Raw genomic sequence first — 20,419 nt, forward strand, 5'->3', positions numbered from 1 at the left:
AATACACACGTTTGATACCTCAATGTTCAATGTACTTGTTAAACTTGCTATCCATTGCAGTCAGGTCAATCTAAACATCACTACTTAGCAAAGTTAAAATGCTGGAACACCTGCAATGAACACTTCAAATTTAACCAAACTTATAAGCTATTGCTATTTGATTGTCTGCAACTTTTACCTTATATATTCTGGTTTTATTTATACAAAATGGATAGCGTTTTGAGCAGTTTAGCAGTTCTAAGCAGGAGGACTGAATTAACACCCAGGTTTTTAAGCCTCTCAGCCTGGATGGCTGGACAATCAGCGCTGGCATCTCTGGACTGAGGAAATCATTTGAAACTAACTCAATTCCAGTCTGAGAAGCACCTTGTATGAAGGGATCACTATACAAGTTGTTAATGTTACTCTGCATTCAAACAATACAAATGAAATCTTAGTGAAATACAGTCAAAACTTATCTAACTGCTTATATGAGAGAATCCATTATCATCCAGTATGTAACTACAGAATTATTTTAACTGGACTACCCTACATCCTTACAAGTTTGCAACTTACTGCATCAAATAAATATTCTGCCTGGAGTCAAAATTTCAAAATATCTACCTTGACAAACATTCCAAGACACTCTGATTTTCCTGTTCACGGCCCTCTTTCAAATACAAACCACTCCCAGGCTCCCTTCTGAAAGCTTTACGAGTGTCATCGTAAAGAGCCTTAGATATGTGATCTGTTGATAAGAGCAAGAGAAATTTTAGATACAGGCCTGCCTCAAGCTCTGTTACTAATATTGTTACTATAAACCTCATAGAACTAATTCTCATGGGCTGAAGACATTAAAACAAAGCAAATAGCTTTGTTTTAGTAAATTCTGATGGTGGTGTGAAGTCTGTGAGCCAAACTGAGGGAAGATGATGTCATAAGTACAAAAGTGAACGAGACAAAATTCTGAAAAATTGCAGTTTCAAACATAACGAGGATGAAGTTAAATAGAAAAATATACAGAAAAATTATTTTTTCATGAATTTTAAAGATTGGAGTAATTAGGCATTGGAAAAGCAACACCTACTGTACACGAATGCAAGGTGTAGAATTTAGTGTATTAGGAAAAAGGATCCCCATTTCAAAGCTATCACAGTAAGTGGCATTCATATTTAATGAGAACTCCAAGATTATTTTATGAGTTATTGACCAAAAACATGGGTTTTAAGGAGAAAAAGTTCATAAGGTATCATATTCCACCATATGGCTATGGACATGGACAGCAGAAGGCACAGTTGCTGAAATGGGGGAAACAATTGATCCAAAATGATATTTAATGACAGTTTGAAGATTTAAAGCCAAAGGAAATTTCAGAAAAAAAGCTGCAGGGTTGAAGTTTGAGGTGAGAGTGTTGGCAATAAGGTGGATTTCAACAAGGATGTGAATTTTAAACTTTAAAGAACTTAAATCCAACATGTCAATAAGGGAAAAAAACAATAAGCAAAAATATTTTATTGGCAGGCTGAATAGGATGAAACTTATTTCTCCTTAAACAACTGAAAATAGAATTGTACAATGTTACTGGAAAAGGAAAGAATCATAATATACACGCAATTAGTCAAGCAAAACAAATTAATTAAGGATAACAGACATAAAAAATAGGAAAATCTATATTATGCACTAATAAATATGTAAGTACTATGAGATTTTACTATGAGGGTTTGAACGAAAAATTTTGCAAATCAGACTTGAGCATCATCAGGAAACATTTCACCATTCTAAACTCCTGTTTTATTAACAGGCTGAGTAGCCAAAAAATGTGCCATGGTAAATTCCACATCCCATCATGTACAAGCATTAGTCCACAAATTAAGGACTGGTTACCTGAGAGTGCTTGAGATGTCTCTTTAACATTGTCTGTTTGCAGCTCAAGTTGTGGAATCATGAATCGCACATCTGGTTCAGACTTAAAGGAAACAGAAAAGCAAAAGGAATAGAAAGTAAATATAAATAATTTTGTACTATAAAAACCAATATGAAAGATGAGCAAAAATATTAACGATTTTAGTGATCAATTTTTTCCCTATATTTTCTCTCTGTAGTCACTCTTTTATCTCCTAATTATTAGGATTGTTTATCATTTTTAGTTTTAACTTAGTTTGCACAAAACACAAAATTGTTTTACTTTTTCTAGGTTTTTCTTTCTGCCCAATTTTTTTCCTAGAGGCCTACTTTAAAGCAAATTGCACTTGCATCTAAATGCATCATGCGCCAAGCTAGATTCAAATTGTGCAAATGACATCAATGTGAAAAAAATCCAGTTACAAAACTTATATTTCATAGATTTTCAGACAATTAAGGATTCTCTTCCCCTCCTCTTTTAATCCTCCAGTTTTATTTGTTCACATATATATATGCAAATCAGCCACTCAGCCCTTGTCTGTTACCTAATTAATAACATGAAACCTAACTGGATTGTAACCTCAAATCTACATTCCAGCAGGCAACCCTTCCACCACTATGCTCGCTCAACAAGAATCTACCCACATTCCTCAAAGTATTCAAATACTCGGCTTCCAACATTCCTTTGCACTCCAAGGCTCTCAACTAGCCTCAATTATCTTAAATGGGTAATGCATTATTTTTAAATAGCAACTTCTCAACTTAGCATCTCCCATGAAAGGAAATATTTTCACCATATATATCACAAAATCCCTGAAGATTTTGTACTTTAATCAAGTCCCTTTCACTCTTCCAGACTCCAAACACAAATTTCATTTTTCAGCCTTTTGTCTTATAGGACAATCTGTCCTTTAGTGCCCAGTGAGTCTTCTCACCTAAACATGTTTTTATAAACACTGTTCCCAAATAAAAGATTAATACTGTACACAATTCTCCAGAGGTTTCACCAATGCCCCATATGCTGAAGTATAATCTCCCTACTTACATATTCATTCCATTAGCTTTACGAACAATCTATTGAAAATCATGCCCTAGGTATAATATATATTGTTGCATTAGATTCTGAATCAACAATATAGAAACAGGAATTGGATGATTGGGAATGTCTAATTTCATATTATATTTCATTATCTACATTCTTTTAAAGCCCTGTTGTATCTCTTTTTCAACTTACTTCTCTATCTACTTTTGTGTTATCTTGGTACTTTAACGAGTTACTTAACTTGTTAACAAGCCGCTCGATGACCTACAGCTCAACAGGAGATACAGGGGAACTACAGGGGGTTAGTCACCCCGAGGCTGCAGGAGTTGGATAAGTGGGTGATGGTCAGGGAGGCGAAGGGAAGAGCTCAGATAGTAGAGAGCACCCCTGTGGCCATTCCCCTCAGTAATCATTATCTCATTTTGGATGCGGTTGAGGGGGATGACCTGACAGAGGACGACCACGGCGACTGGATCTCTGGCACTGAGCCTGGTTCCGTGGTGCAGAAGGGAAAGAGGAAGATGAAGAATGCGGTAGTCATAGCGGATTCCATAGTGAGGGGAACAGACAGGAGGTTCTGTCAGCCTAATAGGATACCCGCATGGTGTGTTGCCTCCCAGGTGTCTCGGATCGGGTGCAGCATATTCTGAAGGGAGAGGGCGAACAACCAGAAGTCTTGGTACACATTGGTACCAATGACACAGGTAGAAAAAGGGAGGAGGTCCTGAAGAGAGAATTCAGCGAGTTAGGTAGGAAGCTAAAAGGCAGGACCTCCAGGGTAGTTATCTCAGGATTGCTGCCTGTGTCACATGCTAGCCAGTGCAAGAATAACATGATCAGGCGTATTAATGTGTGGCCGAGAAACTGGTGTAGGGGGCAGGGCTTCAGATTCCTGAATCACTGGGGCCTCTTCTGGGGGAGGTACGACCTGTACAAAAAAGACAGGTTACACCTGAACCCAAAGGGGCTCAATACCCTAGCGGGCACATTTAATAAATCTGTTAGGGAGGGTTTAAACTAATTTGGCAGGGGAATGGGAACTGGAATGATAGGGTTGAGGAAGGGGAAAACAGAAATAAATCAAAGACAGCATGCAACAGAGACTATAGAAAGAACAGGCAGGAGATGAGGCTTAATCACAGCCAGTGGCATGAGTTACTGGGCAATAGAGGCGTGGTGCAGTTAAAACAGAAAGCAACAAATACTGGACTGAAAGTGTTATATTTGAATGCACACAGCATAAGGAATAAAATGGACGATCTTGAAATTCAGCTACAGATCAGCAAATATGACATTGTGGCCATCTCTGAGACTTGGCTAAAGGATGGCTGTCATTGCGAGCTGAACGTCAAAGGACATACCATGTATCAGAAAGATAGGTTAGCAGGCAGAGGGGGTGGTGTGGCTCTGTGTATAAGAAATAATATTAAATCATTAGAAAGGGATGACATAGCATTAGAAGGTGTAGAGTCTCTATGGGTTGAGTTAAGAAAAGGCAGGGATAAAAATACCCTAATGGCAGTTATATACAGGCCTCCAAAATGGAGCTGGGATGTGGATTACAAATTACAGCAGGAGTTAGAAAAGGCGTGTCAGAAAGGCAATGTCACGATAATCATTGGGGATTTTAACATGAAAGTGGTTTGGGAAAACCAGGCCAGTACTGGACCTCAAGAGAGAATTTGTAGAATGTCTAAGGGATGGCTTTTTAGAACAGCTTGTTGTTGAGCCCACTAAGGGATTGGCTGTGCTGGATTGGGTGTTGTGCAATGATTCAGAGGTCATAAGAGAGCTTAAGGTTAAGGAACCTTCAGGGAACAGTGAGATCAATATGATCGAGTTCACATTGAAATTTGAGAGGGAAAAAGTAAAATCCAATGTGTCGGTATTTCAATGGAATAAAAGAAATTACAATGGCATGAGAGGGGAACTGGCCAAAGTTGACTGGAAAGGGACATTTGCAGGAAGGACAGCAGAGCAGCAATGGCTGGAGTTTCTGCGAAAAATAAGGGAAGTGCAAGACACATATATTCCAAATAAGAAGAAATTTTCAAAAGGAAGAAGGACACTACTGTGGCTGACAGGTCAGAGCCAAAGTAAAAGCAAATGAGTAGGCATACAAGGATGCCAGAGCTGGTGGGAAGAGCGAGTAGGAAGCTTTTAAAAAGACTTGCAGAAGGAAATTAAGAAGGTCATGAAGAAGGAAAAGATGAATTATGAAAGGGAGCTGGTGACTCACATCAAAAACTAAAGCTTTTTTTTAAGTATATAAAGGGTAAAAGAGAGGCGAGGGTAGATATAGGACCAATACAAAATGATGCTGGAGATATTGTAATGAGAGATGCAAAGATGGCAGAGGAACTGAATGCATATTTTGCATCAGTAATCACAATGGAAGACATCTGCAGTATACCGGACATGCAAGAATGTCAGGGAAGTGAAGTTGGTGCAGTGAAAATTACAACTCAGAAGGTGCTCAGGAAGCTTAATGGTCTGAAGGTGGATAAATCTCCTGGACCTGATGGAATGCACCCTCGGGTTCTGAAGGAAGAAGCTGGAGAGATTGCGGAGGCATTAACAGTGATCTTTCAAGAATCGATAGATCCTGGCATTGTACTGGATGACTGGAAAATTGCGAATGTTACTCCACTATTTAAGAAGGGTGGGAGGCAGCAGAAAGGAAACTATAGACTTGTTAGCCTGACATCAGTGGTTGGGAAGTTGTTGGAATTGATTGTTAGGGATGAGTTTACGGAGTACTGGAGGCACATGGCAAGATAAGCCAAAGCCAGCATGGTTTCCTGAAAGGAAAATCCTGCCTAACAAACCTACCGCAATTCTTTGAGGAAATTATAAGCAGGGTAATCAAAGGAGATGCAGTAGATGTGGTTTACTTGGATTTTCAGAAGGCCTTTGACAAGGTGCCGCACAGGAGGCTGCTTAGCAAGACAAGAGCCCATGGAATTACAGGGAAGTTACTAGCATGGGTAGAGCATTGGCTGGTCGGCAGAAAACAGAGAGTGGGAATGAAGGAATCCTATTCTGGCTGGCTGCCAGTTACCAGTGGAGTTCCATATGGGTTAGTGTTGCGACAGCTGCTTTTTACGATGTATATTAATGATCTCGACTATGGGTTTAATGGACTTGCGGCCAAATTTCCCAATGATACAAAGATAGGTGAAGGAGCGGGTAGTGTTGAGGAAACAGAGCCTGCAGAGAGACTTAGATAGTTTAGGGGAGTGGGCGAAGAAGTGGCAAATTAAATACAATATTGGAAAGTGTATGGTCATGCACTTTGATGGAAGAAATAAATGGGCAGACTATTATTTAGATGGGGAGAGAATTCAAAATGCAGAGATGCAAAAGGACTTGGGAGTCCTTGTGCAAGTTACCCTAAAGGTTAACCTCCAGGTTGAGTGGGTTGTGAAGAAGGCGAATGCAATGTTGGCATTCATTTCTAAAGATGTAGAATATAAGAGCAGGGATGTGATGTTGAGGCTCTATAAGGCCACATGGAGTATTGTGTGCAGTTTTAGGCTCCTTATTTTAGAAAGGATATACTGATGTTGGAGAGGGTTCAGAGAAGATTCACAAAGACGATTCCAGGAATGAAAGGGTTACTGTATGAGAAACGTCTGATAGCTCTTGGGCTGTGTTCCCTGGAGTTCAGGAGAATGAGGGGGGAATCTCATAGAAACATTCTGAATGTTAAAAGGCCTGAACAGATTAGATATGACAAAGTTATTTCCCATAGTAGGGGAGCCTAGGACAAGAGGGCACGACTTCAGGATTGAAGGATGTCCATTTAGAACTGAGATGCGGAGAAATTACTTTAGTCACAGGGTAGTAAATCTGTGGATTTGTTGCCACGAGCGGCTGTGGAGGCCAAGTCATCGGGTGTATTTAAGGCAGCGATAGATAGGTTCTTGATTAGCCAGGGCATCAAAGGGCATGGGGTGAAGGCAGGGGAGTGGGGATGACTGGAAGAATTGGATCAGCCCATGATTGAATGGCGGAGAAGGTTTGATGGGATGAAAGGCCTACTTCTGTTCCTATATCTTATGGTATTAATATAAATTTTAAAAAGGTGAGGTCCCAGCCCTGAACACCAAACAGAAAAGGATTCAAACACGAGGAAATCTGCAGATGCTAGAAATTCAAGCAACACACACAAAATGCTGGTGGAACGCAGCAGGCCAGACAGCATCCACAGGAAGAAGCACAGTTGACGTTTCGGGCTAAGACCCTTTGCCTAGAAGGATTCATTTATGCTTGTGCTGTTTCCTGCTTTCCAGCTATTCTTCTATTCACATCATTTGTATATAACATAACTAGAACATTTTTACCCTTCAGGAAACAAGTATTACTCCAGCAGTTCCCCTGTATCCAAATTTGGTGAAGAAATAAAACAAGAACTTTTCCTCAACCACACAGCAAATGCACTCTCCTTTGACGATGAAAACAAAACAATTGTAAAAAGACAAAAGACAACAAAATCACTGACAAGAGAATAACAATGAATCTTAGTCAAAAAAAAGAAAACTTGATTTATAGTCCAGGACTACAAATACTTGGGAACTCACCTGGAGAATAAACTGGACTGCACTAAAAATACAGGGGCTCTGTACAATCACAAACAAGAGAAAATCTGCAGCTGCTAGAAATCCAAGCAACACAAAAATGCTGGAGGAACTCAACAGGCCAGGCAGCATCGATGGAAAAAAGTACCGTTGATGTTTTGGGCCGAAACCCTTCAGCAGGACCCTCCTGCTAAAGGGTCTTGGCCCGAAACATCAACTGCACTGTTTTCCATAGATGCTGCCTGGCTTGCTGAGTTCCTCCAGCATTTTGTGTGTGTTGCCTGGGGCTCTGTACAAGAAGGGACAAAGCCAACTGTACCTCCTGAGGAGGCTCCAGCCATTCAACATCTGCAGTACTATGCTGCAGATGTTCTACGACTCAGTGGTGGCCAGCATTCTATTCTACGCTGTAGTCTGCTGGGGCAGCAGGGTGAGAGCAGCTGACACCAATAAGATCGATAAGCTTGTCAGGAAGGCTGGTTCTGTTCTGGGGGCAGAACTAGATTCCCCGGTGGTTGTGTCTGAGAGGAGGATGCTGTAGAAGCTACGGAGCATTATGGACAATCCCTCTCACCCCCTCCATGATATACTGGACAAAGGCGCACCTTTAGTAACAGACTGATTCCACCAAGTACACCACTGAACGCCACAGGAGATCCTCTTTCTCCCTGTGGCTATAATGTTCTACAACTCCTCCTCCTTAAGTATGTAAGTATATGGTTTCTTTGCACATCTGTATTTTGCACTATTACTTTTTAAATGCACATTTTGTATTTTTTTTGGTACCTCAATGCTTACATCGTGTATTTTAAAGTATATATTTCTTACTGAGCATCCTTGCAACAATAAATTTCTTCAGGATAAATAAAGTTTTATCTTATCTTATTTAAAGTCATTGGCCTCCTTTTGGTTGCTGGTAGTACCCGTTAGGATCATTTAGCCTTTATGTGTGCCCCACATTTAATTACAGAAAGTGCCGAATATGCAATATTGTTACCTGAAATACAACTACTTTGCCATCATCAGTTTGCAGGTAGAAGGTCCACGAAGTGAAAAAGCTCTGAGCAGAATTCATTAAGTCACTGCAGAAAGCTGTCATTATGCTGATTGGGTAAACAAAGTGGATTTTGGGCACCATAGACATGAGCTGTAGAAAAGGGAGGATAATTATTATCCAAAATATAACCTGGTAATTCCCTAAACTCAAATTAAAATGGAACAATGCTTAACAGTGAGCACATGTTAATAATTCCCAATTGCTGTCACGAAATATGACTGACGTAACATGATTTTTTCTCTCTATCTGCTAAACTGTACGCTACAATTCAAAACCAAAAATTCTCAGGTCTTCCATTATGGGGAAAAAAAGCAACAGAAATTCTCTTACTGGTCTACGATGCTTTCCTAGTTCTCTCTTCATAGCCTTGAATATTGCCTTTTCCTTATTCCTTCAATTTATTTAAAAAAGAGTTGTGTTCTCCACCCCTCCCCCCCTACCAAGTGACACTGCAACAGCTTTCTTCCCCTTTAGCTGTTAATTTTCTATGAGATTGTAGCCTGGAAAGTCAGACCGCATTTACTCTAGTGCTATCAATACCTACCACACAGTAACAAAAGAATGATCACTTTGTACCTAAGTAACCAGAAGAAATTCCGTACAACAGGTAGAGAAGTTGAAAACGATGTCTACAGTTATGTTGTGTTTCTGAGTTAACAGGTTTACTCCTTTGTTCCTGCCTTACCTGTTTCTGTCTCTGTTCAGCAAACGGCAGTTGGTTTTCACATCCTAGGTTGCAAGCATATTGCTCATCTTGCTGTTTATACGCTTCAACACAAGCTAAGAAGGAATAAATAAAAAAGAACATTTCTAATGTATCAAAAATCAGATTTATATCAATCTCATACACAGCAAAGTTTTATCTCCAGAGTAGTCAATGAGACAGCCACGGAGCTCTTGAAGCCACAAACTTCGGGATTGTGTGACACAAGATAGAGTACTGGCAGTTATAGTTCAGCGGTTGATACTCGAAGCAATTCCAGCTGAAGAATTAAACAATATCATACTGTACTGTGCAAAATCTTATGCACCACAGATTTTTTAATACGAATTTTGTTGTAGATGTTTATTTTTTGCCTTCTGCATTACTTTATCAGTAGAAAAGAGCAAGAGATTTCCAAACATTCAATTTCCAAAAAAAATTAATGTCAGAGAAATTTCTGTATTTCATTAAAAAAAGTCACATACTAACTTTTCAAATAAAAACTTGATTATTTTCTAGGTATATAGCCCTGTGCGTGATTAAACAAAGATAGCGAACAGGTACTAATGATCAATGGCATAATGAGTTTGATAAACTTAACTGATTAACTGAAACAGAAACTAGTCTAGAAGGAATCAAACTGGGTGAAGGACAACCAACTAAAAGGTGAGGATGTGATAGGTGTGACAATTTAACCTTCAACCATAGCAAGAGTGAGCATAGCAACAAGACGCAAGGTGTTCATCCAACATCAGCAAGGTCTCTCCCAAGCAGAAATTTTGCAGCCGGCAGGAGTTTCAAGATGTGCTGTCCAAGCTCTTCTGAAGAAACATGGAAGAAAAAGGCAAGGTTGAGGATCAGAAATGCAGTGATCAACCATGAAAGTGTACTGGACAAGAGACACATCAAGCAACACACACAAAATGCTGGTGGAATGCAGCAGGCCAGACAGCATCCATAGGAAGAAGCACAGTTGACGTTTCGGGCTGAGACCCTTCGTCAGGACTAACTAAAAGGAGAGATAGTAAGAGATTTGAAAGTGGGAGGGGAGGGGGAGATCCAAAATGATAGGAGAAGACAGGAGGGGGAGGGATGGAGCTAAACAGTTGATTGGCAAAAGGGATATGAGAGGATCATGGGATGGGAGGCCTGGGGAGAAAGAAAGGGGGAGGGGAGCACCAGAGGAAGATGGAGAGCAGGCAAGGAGTTATTGTGAGAGGGACAGAGAGAGAGAACAGAGAGTGTGAGAGAGAAAGAAAGAAAGAAAGAAAGAAAGAAAAAGGGAAAATTTTTCCTTTTTTTCCTCTCCCTGTCCCTCTCACAATAACAATAATAGCAGCAAGTGCTCTGGTCTGACGAGCCAAAATTTGAAATTTTTGGATGAAACAGTAGTTTGTCTGTAGAACAGCTGGAGAGTGCAACATGGATGAGTGTCTTCAGCCAACAGTGAAGCACGGCAGAGGTTCCCTGCAGGTTTGGGGGTATATTTCTGCAAATGGAGTTGGTGATCTGGTCAGAATTAATAGAATCTTCACTGCTGAGAAGTACAAGCAGATTCTCATCCATCACACAATACCATCAGTCCCAATTTCATTCTGCAGCAGAACAATGACCCCAAACACATGACCAAGGTAATAAAGTACTATCTTCAGCAAAAAGAACAAGGAGTTCTGAAACAGATAGTATAGCCTTTACAGAGACTTGATCACAACATCTTTGATGCTGTCTGGGATTACCTGGAGAGACAGAAACAAGTGAGACAGCCAAAGTCTGCAGAAGAACTGTGGCAGTTTTTCTCCAAGATGCTTAGAACCAGCCGATTTTCTTAAAAAACTGCTCAACAGTGTACTCAAGAGAATTGACACCGTTTTAAAGGCAAAGGGTGGTCATACCAAAAAGTGATTTACAGTAATTTTTTTGATATTTAGAAACTTCTCATTTCATAATTTTGAAAGCATCTTTTTTACACATGCCTAAGACTTTTGCACAGTACTACACAAGTAAAGATAATTAATAACATTATAGTCTTCTGTCTTAAATGCACTTCTTCCTACAATATTTACAGTGGCAAGAACACAAGACCAATCACGTTAAAGCCAAGGAGCCCCTTGCTCCTGATCCACCATTAAGATTTTTCTGTATCAAGTGCACATTGTTACCTGATCCTGTTATTGATGTGTCTAAAAAAAAAATTATCAATTTCATCTTTAAATGTGATTACCTTAAATACTGATTATCCACTGCCCTTTCGGGTGTAGACTTAAGATGCAACTCAACAGTAAATGAAGTCTCTCACTCCTAACCCCATTTCCCACTCCCCCCCCACCCAAGTGAATATACAGCGTCAACATTTAATATTGTCAAATATCAGTACTGCTGGTTTCAAAAGGTCACCTTACATTCTACGAAATTCCAGAGAGAAATCGCATGTCCTCATAGGACACTTCCTTCCAAAAAAAAACATTCCTTAGGTACTATAATGAAATCTGTATAGACTTCTCCAAATCTGATCTTATCAAAGCATTAAACACTCATGGCAAAAATCTCAAAAGAACCAATGTGATGTTCTTTTGCCGCAGCTGGCAGAGCAAAACCTATACAAAAGTCAAGCAAATGTCAAACAATGAGCAGCTTCAAAAAATGAGTCTAATCACCTATCCTTGACTTTCAACCGCAATACCACCACGACCCCTACCATTATCAAGATCCAAATTTATTTATCATCTGTACATCAAAACATACAGTGAAATCCATCGTTAGCATTAACACACCAAGGGATGCTGGGGGGGATCCCGCAAGTATGACTACACATTCCAGAGCAAACACAGTATGTCCACAATGCTCGGCACAGGGACACAACAGAAAAAAGAGACAAAACAGCAACAGCAAAGCAAACCCCTTTCCTCTTTTTTCCTCTGTGTACGTACACGTACGTACACACACACCCACACCGCCCCCCCAACCCTAGGACGGGCCATCTTCATCCTACAGCAGATTCAGATTCAGCCTCACACACATCCGGCTTTGACTTCCCCAGCAGACAAAGACTAACAGACTTGGGCTTCCACCATTGGGCCTTGACTTTTGGACTTCTGATCAACTGTCAGGCTTCAATCTTCGGCATCAACCTCAGGACCTGCCAATTGCCAAACACAAGGCCAATGACGGGACCCCAAACACTAGGCCTCAAATTCCAGTCTCACCGATTTGCATACTCAGGGAGTCATAGGACCCTCTTTCTTCTGCCTGCAGGGAACTCCAACCCTGGAACCTGTAGACAGCTCAACAATGTGGGGCGTGGGGGGCACCAGCTCTCATTCACACTGGACATCCTACCTCTGTGTTACTGGCCTTCCAACTTCCAATGTGGAGCGGAGGCTCAGACTCAGACTCTGGCTTGGCCTCTAATTCCCCACATCCCTCTCCCTAAACTGTAACCTGATCCCTAATCCCCCTCGGTCCCCAAAACCATCACTATAAATCTAAAAGAATTAAAATCAACTAAATCTGAACTGCAGCCTTGACACCATCTGAAGTTCAAAAAAAATTAGTTATTGTTGACTGGAAATTCAATTGAGCCAATTACATAAATATAAATGCAAGTCATAGGCTGGGTATCTCCCGCCTTGCAGATACTAAAAAAAACTTTGCAGTACAAGTCAGGAACATGATATAACACTTTCCAGTTGCCCAGAAATGGAATGACAACATAATTGGGTCAAAATTAGCCAAGACAAAGCATCTCCTTCACTAGTAAACCACCCATCATACTATCAACAAAATGTACCAATGTACTTACCTCTACACTCTAACAAAACCTTTTACAAATTCTTGTATACCACAGAAGAGGACAAAGGCAACAGCTGCATAGGAACATCACTACCAGTGATGGTCAATAAATGTTGGTATTTCCAGCAAGAACCATCAAAAAAATATGAAAACCTTTATGCTAACACTCCCATTCTGTGCATTAGCACACTCAGATGCCTCTGTACACTTGTATTTGTTAGGTTTAACATTTGATTTTAAAATTTTTCCTACCAAAATTAATAAGCAAATTTCCACACTCCCTGTTGTCCCACTAAGGCACAGATATTTTGTTACAAATTAATAAACAAATTTGCGCACTCCCTGTTGTCCACTAAGGCACAGATATCTCGTTACAAAGACTTTGCATTATCTACAGACCCTACTTTCCCGATTCAGACTTGCATCATTAGCAAACATTGATAAATTGTGCTGTTTTTCAAGTGTTTAATGCAGATATCCTACTGCTAATCCTTGTAACACCCTACTGATAACAGTTTAACAAAATTACCCTTTATTTTGACCACACATGTCACAAGAAGTCAAGACAGGCCATTTGGCCACTCATGCCTGATCCACTGATCAATAAGATCATGGCTGACCATTAAAACTCAACAGCATTTTGCTCTGATAATTCTAAAGTCAGTATTGATTATCCTATGCAACTCAAGCCTCTATTGCCATCTTAGAGAACTCTCATTCCCTACATGAAGGTGAAGAAACTTCTATGTCGTAAATGGTCAATGATATTCTGACAAACCTTTTATCCATATACCTATCCAAACCTCTCTTAAATGTTACAATTGAGCCCACATTCACCACTTCACTAGCAGCTGCTTCCACACTTGCATCACCCTATGAGTGAATTTCCCCCTCAGGTTCCCCTTGAATGTTTCAACCCTTCTACTTCAAGTCTCACCCAACCACAGGGGAAAAAGTCTGCATGCATTTACCCATCTATATCCATCATAGTTTTGTACAGAGGTATCCCTTGCTTAATGGGATACTGCTTGTTCACAGTCCAGGCAGTTCTGCTATAACACAAGCTTTTTTCCATAGGGAGGTACAAAGGTCCAAGTTTTGGAGCTTGTTGATTAGTACTGCAGATATGATGGTATTGAAAACTGAGCTGTAATCAATAATTAGTGGCCTGACGTACAGTTGCATGAATAAGTCTGTGAAACCTTTACAATTATCTGGTTTTCTACACTAATCATAAAATGTGGTCTGATCTTCATCTAAGTCACAATAATAGCAAACTCAATCCACCTAAACCAGGGGTCGGCAACCTTTTTGCCTCTGTGGACTGAATCGCATATTAATGAGCGGACGGTGGGCCAGATAAATGCCATAAAAAACTTGAAATATGGGAATTATCCATTTGAATACATCTAGTTATGTTTTGCCTCAAATTAATGAGTAACACATGCTAGAAAACCATTTATGCTTAACCAAGGATGCCAATTAGTAATCAAAGAACTCAGTTTAGTTTTTCTGTCCCACCACTGCTGGTGCCCCATCAGTTGTGATGCCAATTAGCTTCGACACATTAAGTTTCATTTTTGACATCATTTTCAGCAAAACTTCAAAAATGTCTGCTCCAGTAACCGGGTCCTTCATAGGAATTAATTGAATAAGCCCTTCAAAAATTTGAAAAGTTGAGGTCACTCCTCGCACAAACACTGCAAGTTGAGCAGTGTCTCTCAAGTCTGTACTCTCATCAAGCGCAATTGGAAAAAAAAGCAATTCATTGCCGGCATCCCTTAAACAACTTCTAACATCTGCTGAGATTTCTTCAACTCGCCGTGTGATCGTTCTTGTTGACAGGTGGATAGATGGACATAAAGATTTCTTTTCAGGACAAACAATATCCACCACTGCCAGTAAACATTCTTTGACAAACTCTCCATTTGTAAAAGGCTTCATCTTTCCTGCAATACATTTTGAGTCTTCGTAGCTGGCACAGGTATTTCCTTCATTTTCACTGCTTTTTCGGCACTCAGCGTCTACCTTCCTGCGTTTTGCATTCACTACCATTGGAATTTTTTTCTTTGATTTTATTTCGAAACACGAGTTTTTCAACAAGTATCGTAGCACATGTAAATATCTGGATATTTAGCGTGAATTTCTTGTTAAAACACAGTGACGTTGTTTCTGTTTACAAATTTGAACGGTCCCATCTGAAAACCTGCGCGTGCACGGAGAGTATCTAATACATATTAATAAGGTAGTCTGACTTCCCGTCATTCGTATTTACCAGCGTTCGGTTTAGAACAAAACGGAACCTGAGGCCAGTGTAACAAGATGCCATGCATGTCCATCAGTGTGGTTGCGTGAAACACTCAGAATAAGGAAAACAAATCACTCACGGGCTAGGTAAGCATAGTATCTCAATATTTGCTCGCGGGCCGGTCAAAATACCTTTGCCGGCCGCCTATCCCTGACCTAAACTAATAACAATTGTACTTTTCAGGTCTTTATTGAATACAATGTTTAATCATTCACAGCACAGGCTGGAAAAAGTAAGTGAACCCTTGTATTTAATAACTGGTAGAACCTCCTTTAGCAGCAATAGCCTCCACCAGACAATTTCTGCAGCTGCAATGGCGAGGAGGAATTTTTGACTATTCCTCTACACAAAACTATTTCAGTTCATCAATATTTCTGGGATACCTTGCATGTAGTGTAGTGTAGCCCTCTTCAGGTTACACTATAGCATCTCAATCGGGTTAAAGTGTAGACTCTGAGTTGGCCATTCCAAAACACATTTTCTCTTTTTTGTTGATTTACTCTTGTGTTTCAGATCATTGTCTTGTTGCATCATCCAACTTCTAGTAGGCTTCAGGTGGTGGACCACTACCATGACATTCTCCTGTAAAATGTTTTGATACAATTTTGAATTCATTGTTCTGTCAATGACTGCAAGCTGTCCAGGCCCTGAGACAGAAAGCAGCCCCAAAGCATGATCCTCCTTCCACCATGCTTCACAGCTGGGATGAGGTTTTGGTGTTGGTGTGTAGTGCCCTTTTACCTCCAAACATAGCGGTGGGCACTTCTGCCAAAAAACTTTTGTCTCACAGGTCCATAGACCATTGTCCCAGAAGCATTATAGAACTCCAGGTGGTCTTTTGCAAACCTGAGACATGCAGCAATGTTTTTGTTTTTGGAGAGCAGTGATTTCCTCAGTGGTGTCCTTCCAAGGACACCATTCTTGTTGAGTGTTTTTCTTAGCATGGACACATGAACAGAAACTTTAGCAAGTTCTAGAGATTTTTGCAGGTCTTTTGCTGTTACCCTTGGGTTCTTTTTCACCTCCTTCAGCATTGCACGTTGTGCCCTTGGTGTGATCTTTGCAGAACGCCTACTCCTGGGGAGAGTAGCAACAGTACTAAATTTCCTCCATTTGTAGAAAATTTCTCTTATTGTGGACTGATGAACACTCAGGTCTTTCAAAATGCTTTTGTAGCCTTTTCCAGCTTCATGAACCTCTACAGTTCTTCTTCTAAGGTCGTCTGAAAGTTGTTTTGATTGAGGCATGGTGCACATATACAGATTTTTCTTGAGAAGAGCAGGCTCTGCCTATAACCTGACTTCGTGTGTCTTTTTTTTATAGAGCAAGGCACCACTACACCTCATACCTCCCAGCTCATCTCAATGATTGGAACACTTGACTCCAAATAGCTTTTGTAGAAAGCACTACCCCAGAGTTCACATACTTCTTTGAACCTAGAATATGATTGTTTAATCATGTATTCAGTATTGATGAGAAGTAGTACAATTATTTGTGTGTTATTAGTTTAGGCAGATTCTGTTTGTTTATTATTGTGACTCAGATATTAGACCACATTTTATGAGTAATTAATGCAGAAAACCAGGTAATTGCAAAGGGTTCACAAACTTTTTTCTTGCAACTGTCTGTATTACTGTTATCTAGGTGATCCAAGGCCGAATGGAGAGCCAGCGAGATTGCCTCCACTGTAGACCTATTGTGGCAACAGATTCAGGTCCTTGCTTAGGCAGAAATTGATTCTGGCCATGACCAATCGCTCAAATCACTTCATCACTGCAGAGGTGAGTGCAGCTATGCATTAGTCATTGAGGCAGCTCCCCCTGCTCTACTTGGGCACTGTCACCTTTTTGAAGCAGGTAGGAACCTCTGATTGTAGCGGTGAGAGACTGAAGATGTCCTTGAATGCTCCAGCCAGTTGATGAGCACAGGTTTTCAGTGCCCTACCAGGTACCAACAAGGTCTGAGGCCTTGCAAGGGTTCACCCTCATGAAAGATATCCTGAAGTCAGCTTCCAAGGGTCACCAGATGTAGAGATTTGCATAGGTGTAGTTTTATTCTCCCTTTCAAAGTATGCATAAAACTTGTTACTCTCATCTAGGAGTGAAGCATCACAGCCATTCATGATGTTAGGATTCACCTTGTAGGAAGAAGACATGCATTTTTCAGGATTATCGGGCAAGATTTACACTTAAGAAAACTATGCAATCTTTGGTCTATTTTATCATTCGCCTCCAAGTACTCCAATGGAGAATGGACTCCATCATCTCCCCAACTGCTGAAGTGAGGCTAACTGGCCTACAATTTCCATTCTTCTGCCTCCCTCCCTTCTTAAAGAGTGGTGTGACAGTTGCAATTTTCCAGTCCTCTGGAAACTTTCCAGAATCTAGTGATTCTTGAAGGATCATCACTAATGCCTTCACAATCTCTTCAGCTACCTCTTTCAGAACCTTGAGGTGTAGTCCATATGGTCCAGATGACTTATCTATCTTTAGACTTTTCAGCTTCCCAAGCACATTCTCCTTGGTAAAAGCAACTAGACACACTCCTGTCGCGACACTCTTGAATTTCTGGCATACTGCAAGTGTCTTCTACAGTGAAGAGTAACGCAAAGTATTTATTGAGTTCATCTGCCATTTCTTTGCCCCAATTACTACCTCTCCAGCATCATTTTACGGCGGTCCAATATCTACTCTCACCTCTGTTTTTCTCTATATATATCAGAAAACATTTGGTATCCTATTTTATATTGTTGACTAGCTTACCTTTATATTTCAGCTTTTCTCTCCTTATGGCTTTAGTTGCCTTTCATCAGTTTTTAAACTCTTCCCAAAACCCTAACTTCCCAATCATTTTTGCGATATTAAATGCCCTCTCTTTTTCTTTTACGCTGTCTTTGACTTTCCTTGTCATGATGGTTGCATAAACTTCCCTTTAGAATAGTTCTTCATCTTTGGGATGTATTATACTCTGCCTTCCAAATTGCTCTCAGAAACTCTAGCCATTGCTTTCTGTCATCATCCCTCTCATGCACCCTTCCAATCAATTTTGGTCAACTCTTCTTGCATGTCTCTGCAATTCCCTTTACTCCACCGTAATACTGATACATCTGACTTTAGCTTCTCCCTGTCACAGACTGCTAAATTTACCTCCTGATTGTGCAGGTATGACAAACAGTCATCTCCCATGTCCTCACCCTTTCATTCAGCCTGCCCCTTGAAATTTCTAAGGCCCCCCCCCCAATTGAAAACCATCTAAATTTACACCTTCAGCAAATTTGGATATATTGCACTTGATCCCCTTATGCAAATCATCAAGTGAAGATGTAGGGCCCATCACCAATTCCTGTTGCGTCCTACAGTTTAGAGTCACCTAACCCAAAAATAACCTACTTATTACAATTCTGTTTTACATCCATCTCTCATTAAGTTTATTTTTAATGTTTCTACTACTATGAAAATGGATATACATGTCTAATATTTCCTCCCTCCTCCCCTCTCCACACCAATGGATCATTTCTTCCCATTTCTCCAAGGATCCCATATTTATAACCACATCCTTTTTAATTAAACATATAGTACATGTAGAACCTCTAGGAATATAAACTAGCAAGGCATAAAAACAGATTCTATTTGTTTTTGATCATGTTTTAATGTGTTTCCACTTTTCAGGCTAGCTAATTTTTCCGCAATATCACAAACTTTTAAAACCTTAGCAGCTTTTGTCACAATCAAACTCCACATGGAAATTTTATTTCTCAAAGCAACATATAATCATATAGTATTATGAAGTTATTCCTTAGATCTGTCATTGTTAAGCTATTAATAAATCTACAAGCCATTCCACAGGCACTAGCAGGATCCCTGTGGAAGTCTTTAAATTTTACTAACAACATTTTACTATAAGATTGCTATCATTTTATAAGATCTAAAGTAATATTTTGTAACTGCTTTCCTGGTTGCATTAGCTGAGAAAGCTGCTCCTGATGCACTTTATGAATGCATATGTCGAAACTCCTGCACTTTGATATACAAGTCTCTATAGTCTCTACTAAGATAAAAGTACTTATGATTTCTATGTCAGCTGTACTACAAAATTATCCTATTGCTGTTAATAACCTCCCCAGCAGTGTGAGCTAATATATCTGATTCCATCAATTTCCTAACCATTCAAAAGATTCCTCCTTAGGGCATGTCATCTTCTATTACTGGTTGTTTAATCAAAAGTTCTGTACAGCACCAGAGCATATCATGGCACACAAGTCTAAAATCTTACCAGATTCACATTCATTCTTGGTTCTGTTTAATTCAGTGCCATCATCCACAAATTGACAGATCGAGAAGAGCCTGCAGCCTCTTTGACAAGCATAGAGTTCCTCTTCCTGCCATAATGGAAAAAACAGAAAAATGCTTAAGTAAGGAACTTCTACCAGCAACAACTGATACAATTTCAAAGTCACAATTTATCTTAGAAAGAACGTGCTGAAACTGGAGAAGGTTCAAAGGAGGTTAATGAAAATGATACCAGGATTGAACAGCTTGTCATATGAAGAACATTTGATGGTTTTGGGCCTGTATTCACTAGAATTCAGAAGAATGCGGGATGACCTCATTGAAACTTATTGAATGATGAAAGGCTTTGATAGAGTGAATGTGGAGAGAATGTTTCCTATGGTGGGAGAGTCTAAGACCAGAGGACACAGCCTCAGAATAGAGGGGTGTCCTTTTAGAAAGGCGATGAGGAGGAATTTCTTTAGCCAGAGGGTGGTAAATCTGTGAAATTCATTGCCACAGGCAGTTGTGGGGACCAAATGTATATTTAAGGCACAGGTTGATAAATCCTTGGGTGGTCAGGGCATGAAGGGATATGGGGGAGGAGAGAAGGCAGCAGGAGATTGGGGCTGAAGGAAAAGTGTAACAGCCATGATGAAATGGCGAAACATTCGATGGTCCAAATGGCCTAATTCTGCTCCTACATCTTATGGTCTACAATTGGCAAGTGGCCAAGGAAGATTATATGTTAAAATTGCACAAGTCAACACACAACATGTGATACAAATTAA

The 20,419-nt window shown here is 40.1% G+C and overlaps 1 protein-coding gene across 1 annotated transcript in view; it reads right to left on the bottom strand.

Moving 5' to 3' along the window:
- The window catches only part of tmem59 (transmembrane protein 59), a 41,532-nt gene that overhangs the window by 10,307 nt on the left and 10,806 nt on the right, over nucleotides 1-20,419 (bottom strand). Inside the window, exons 2-6 of the mRNA XM_072274083.1 lie at nucleotides 19,633-19,738; nucleotides 9,246-9,340; nucleotides 8,501-8,650; nucleotides 1,864-1,945; nucleotides 604-727 (exon numbers count right to left, since the gene is read on the bottom strand). Coding sequence (XP_072130184.1) covers nucleotides 604-727; nucleotides 1,864-1,945; nucleotides 8,501-8,650; nucleotides 9,246-9,340; nucleotides 19,633-19,738 — 557 coding nt within the window. The remainder of the gene's footprint in view (nucleotides 1-603; nucleotides 728-1,863; nucleotides 1,946-8,500; nucleotides 8,651-9,245; nucleotides 9,341-19,632; nucleotides 19,739-20,419) is intronic.

The sequence above is a fragment of the Mobula birostris genome, chromosome 12, assembly GCF_030028105.1.
Source record: "Mobula birostris isolate sMobBir1 chromosome 12, sMobBir1.hap1, whole genome shotgun sequence".
NCBI classification, from domain to species: domain Eukaryota; kingdom Metazoa; phylum Chordata; class Chondrichthyes; order Myliobatiformes; family Myliobatidae; genus Mobula; species Mobula birostris.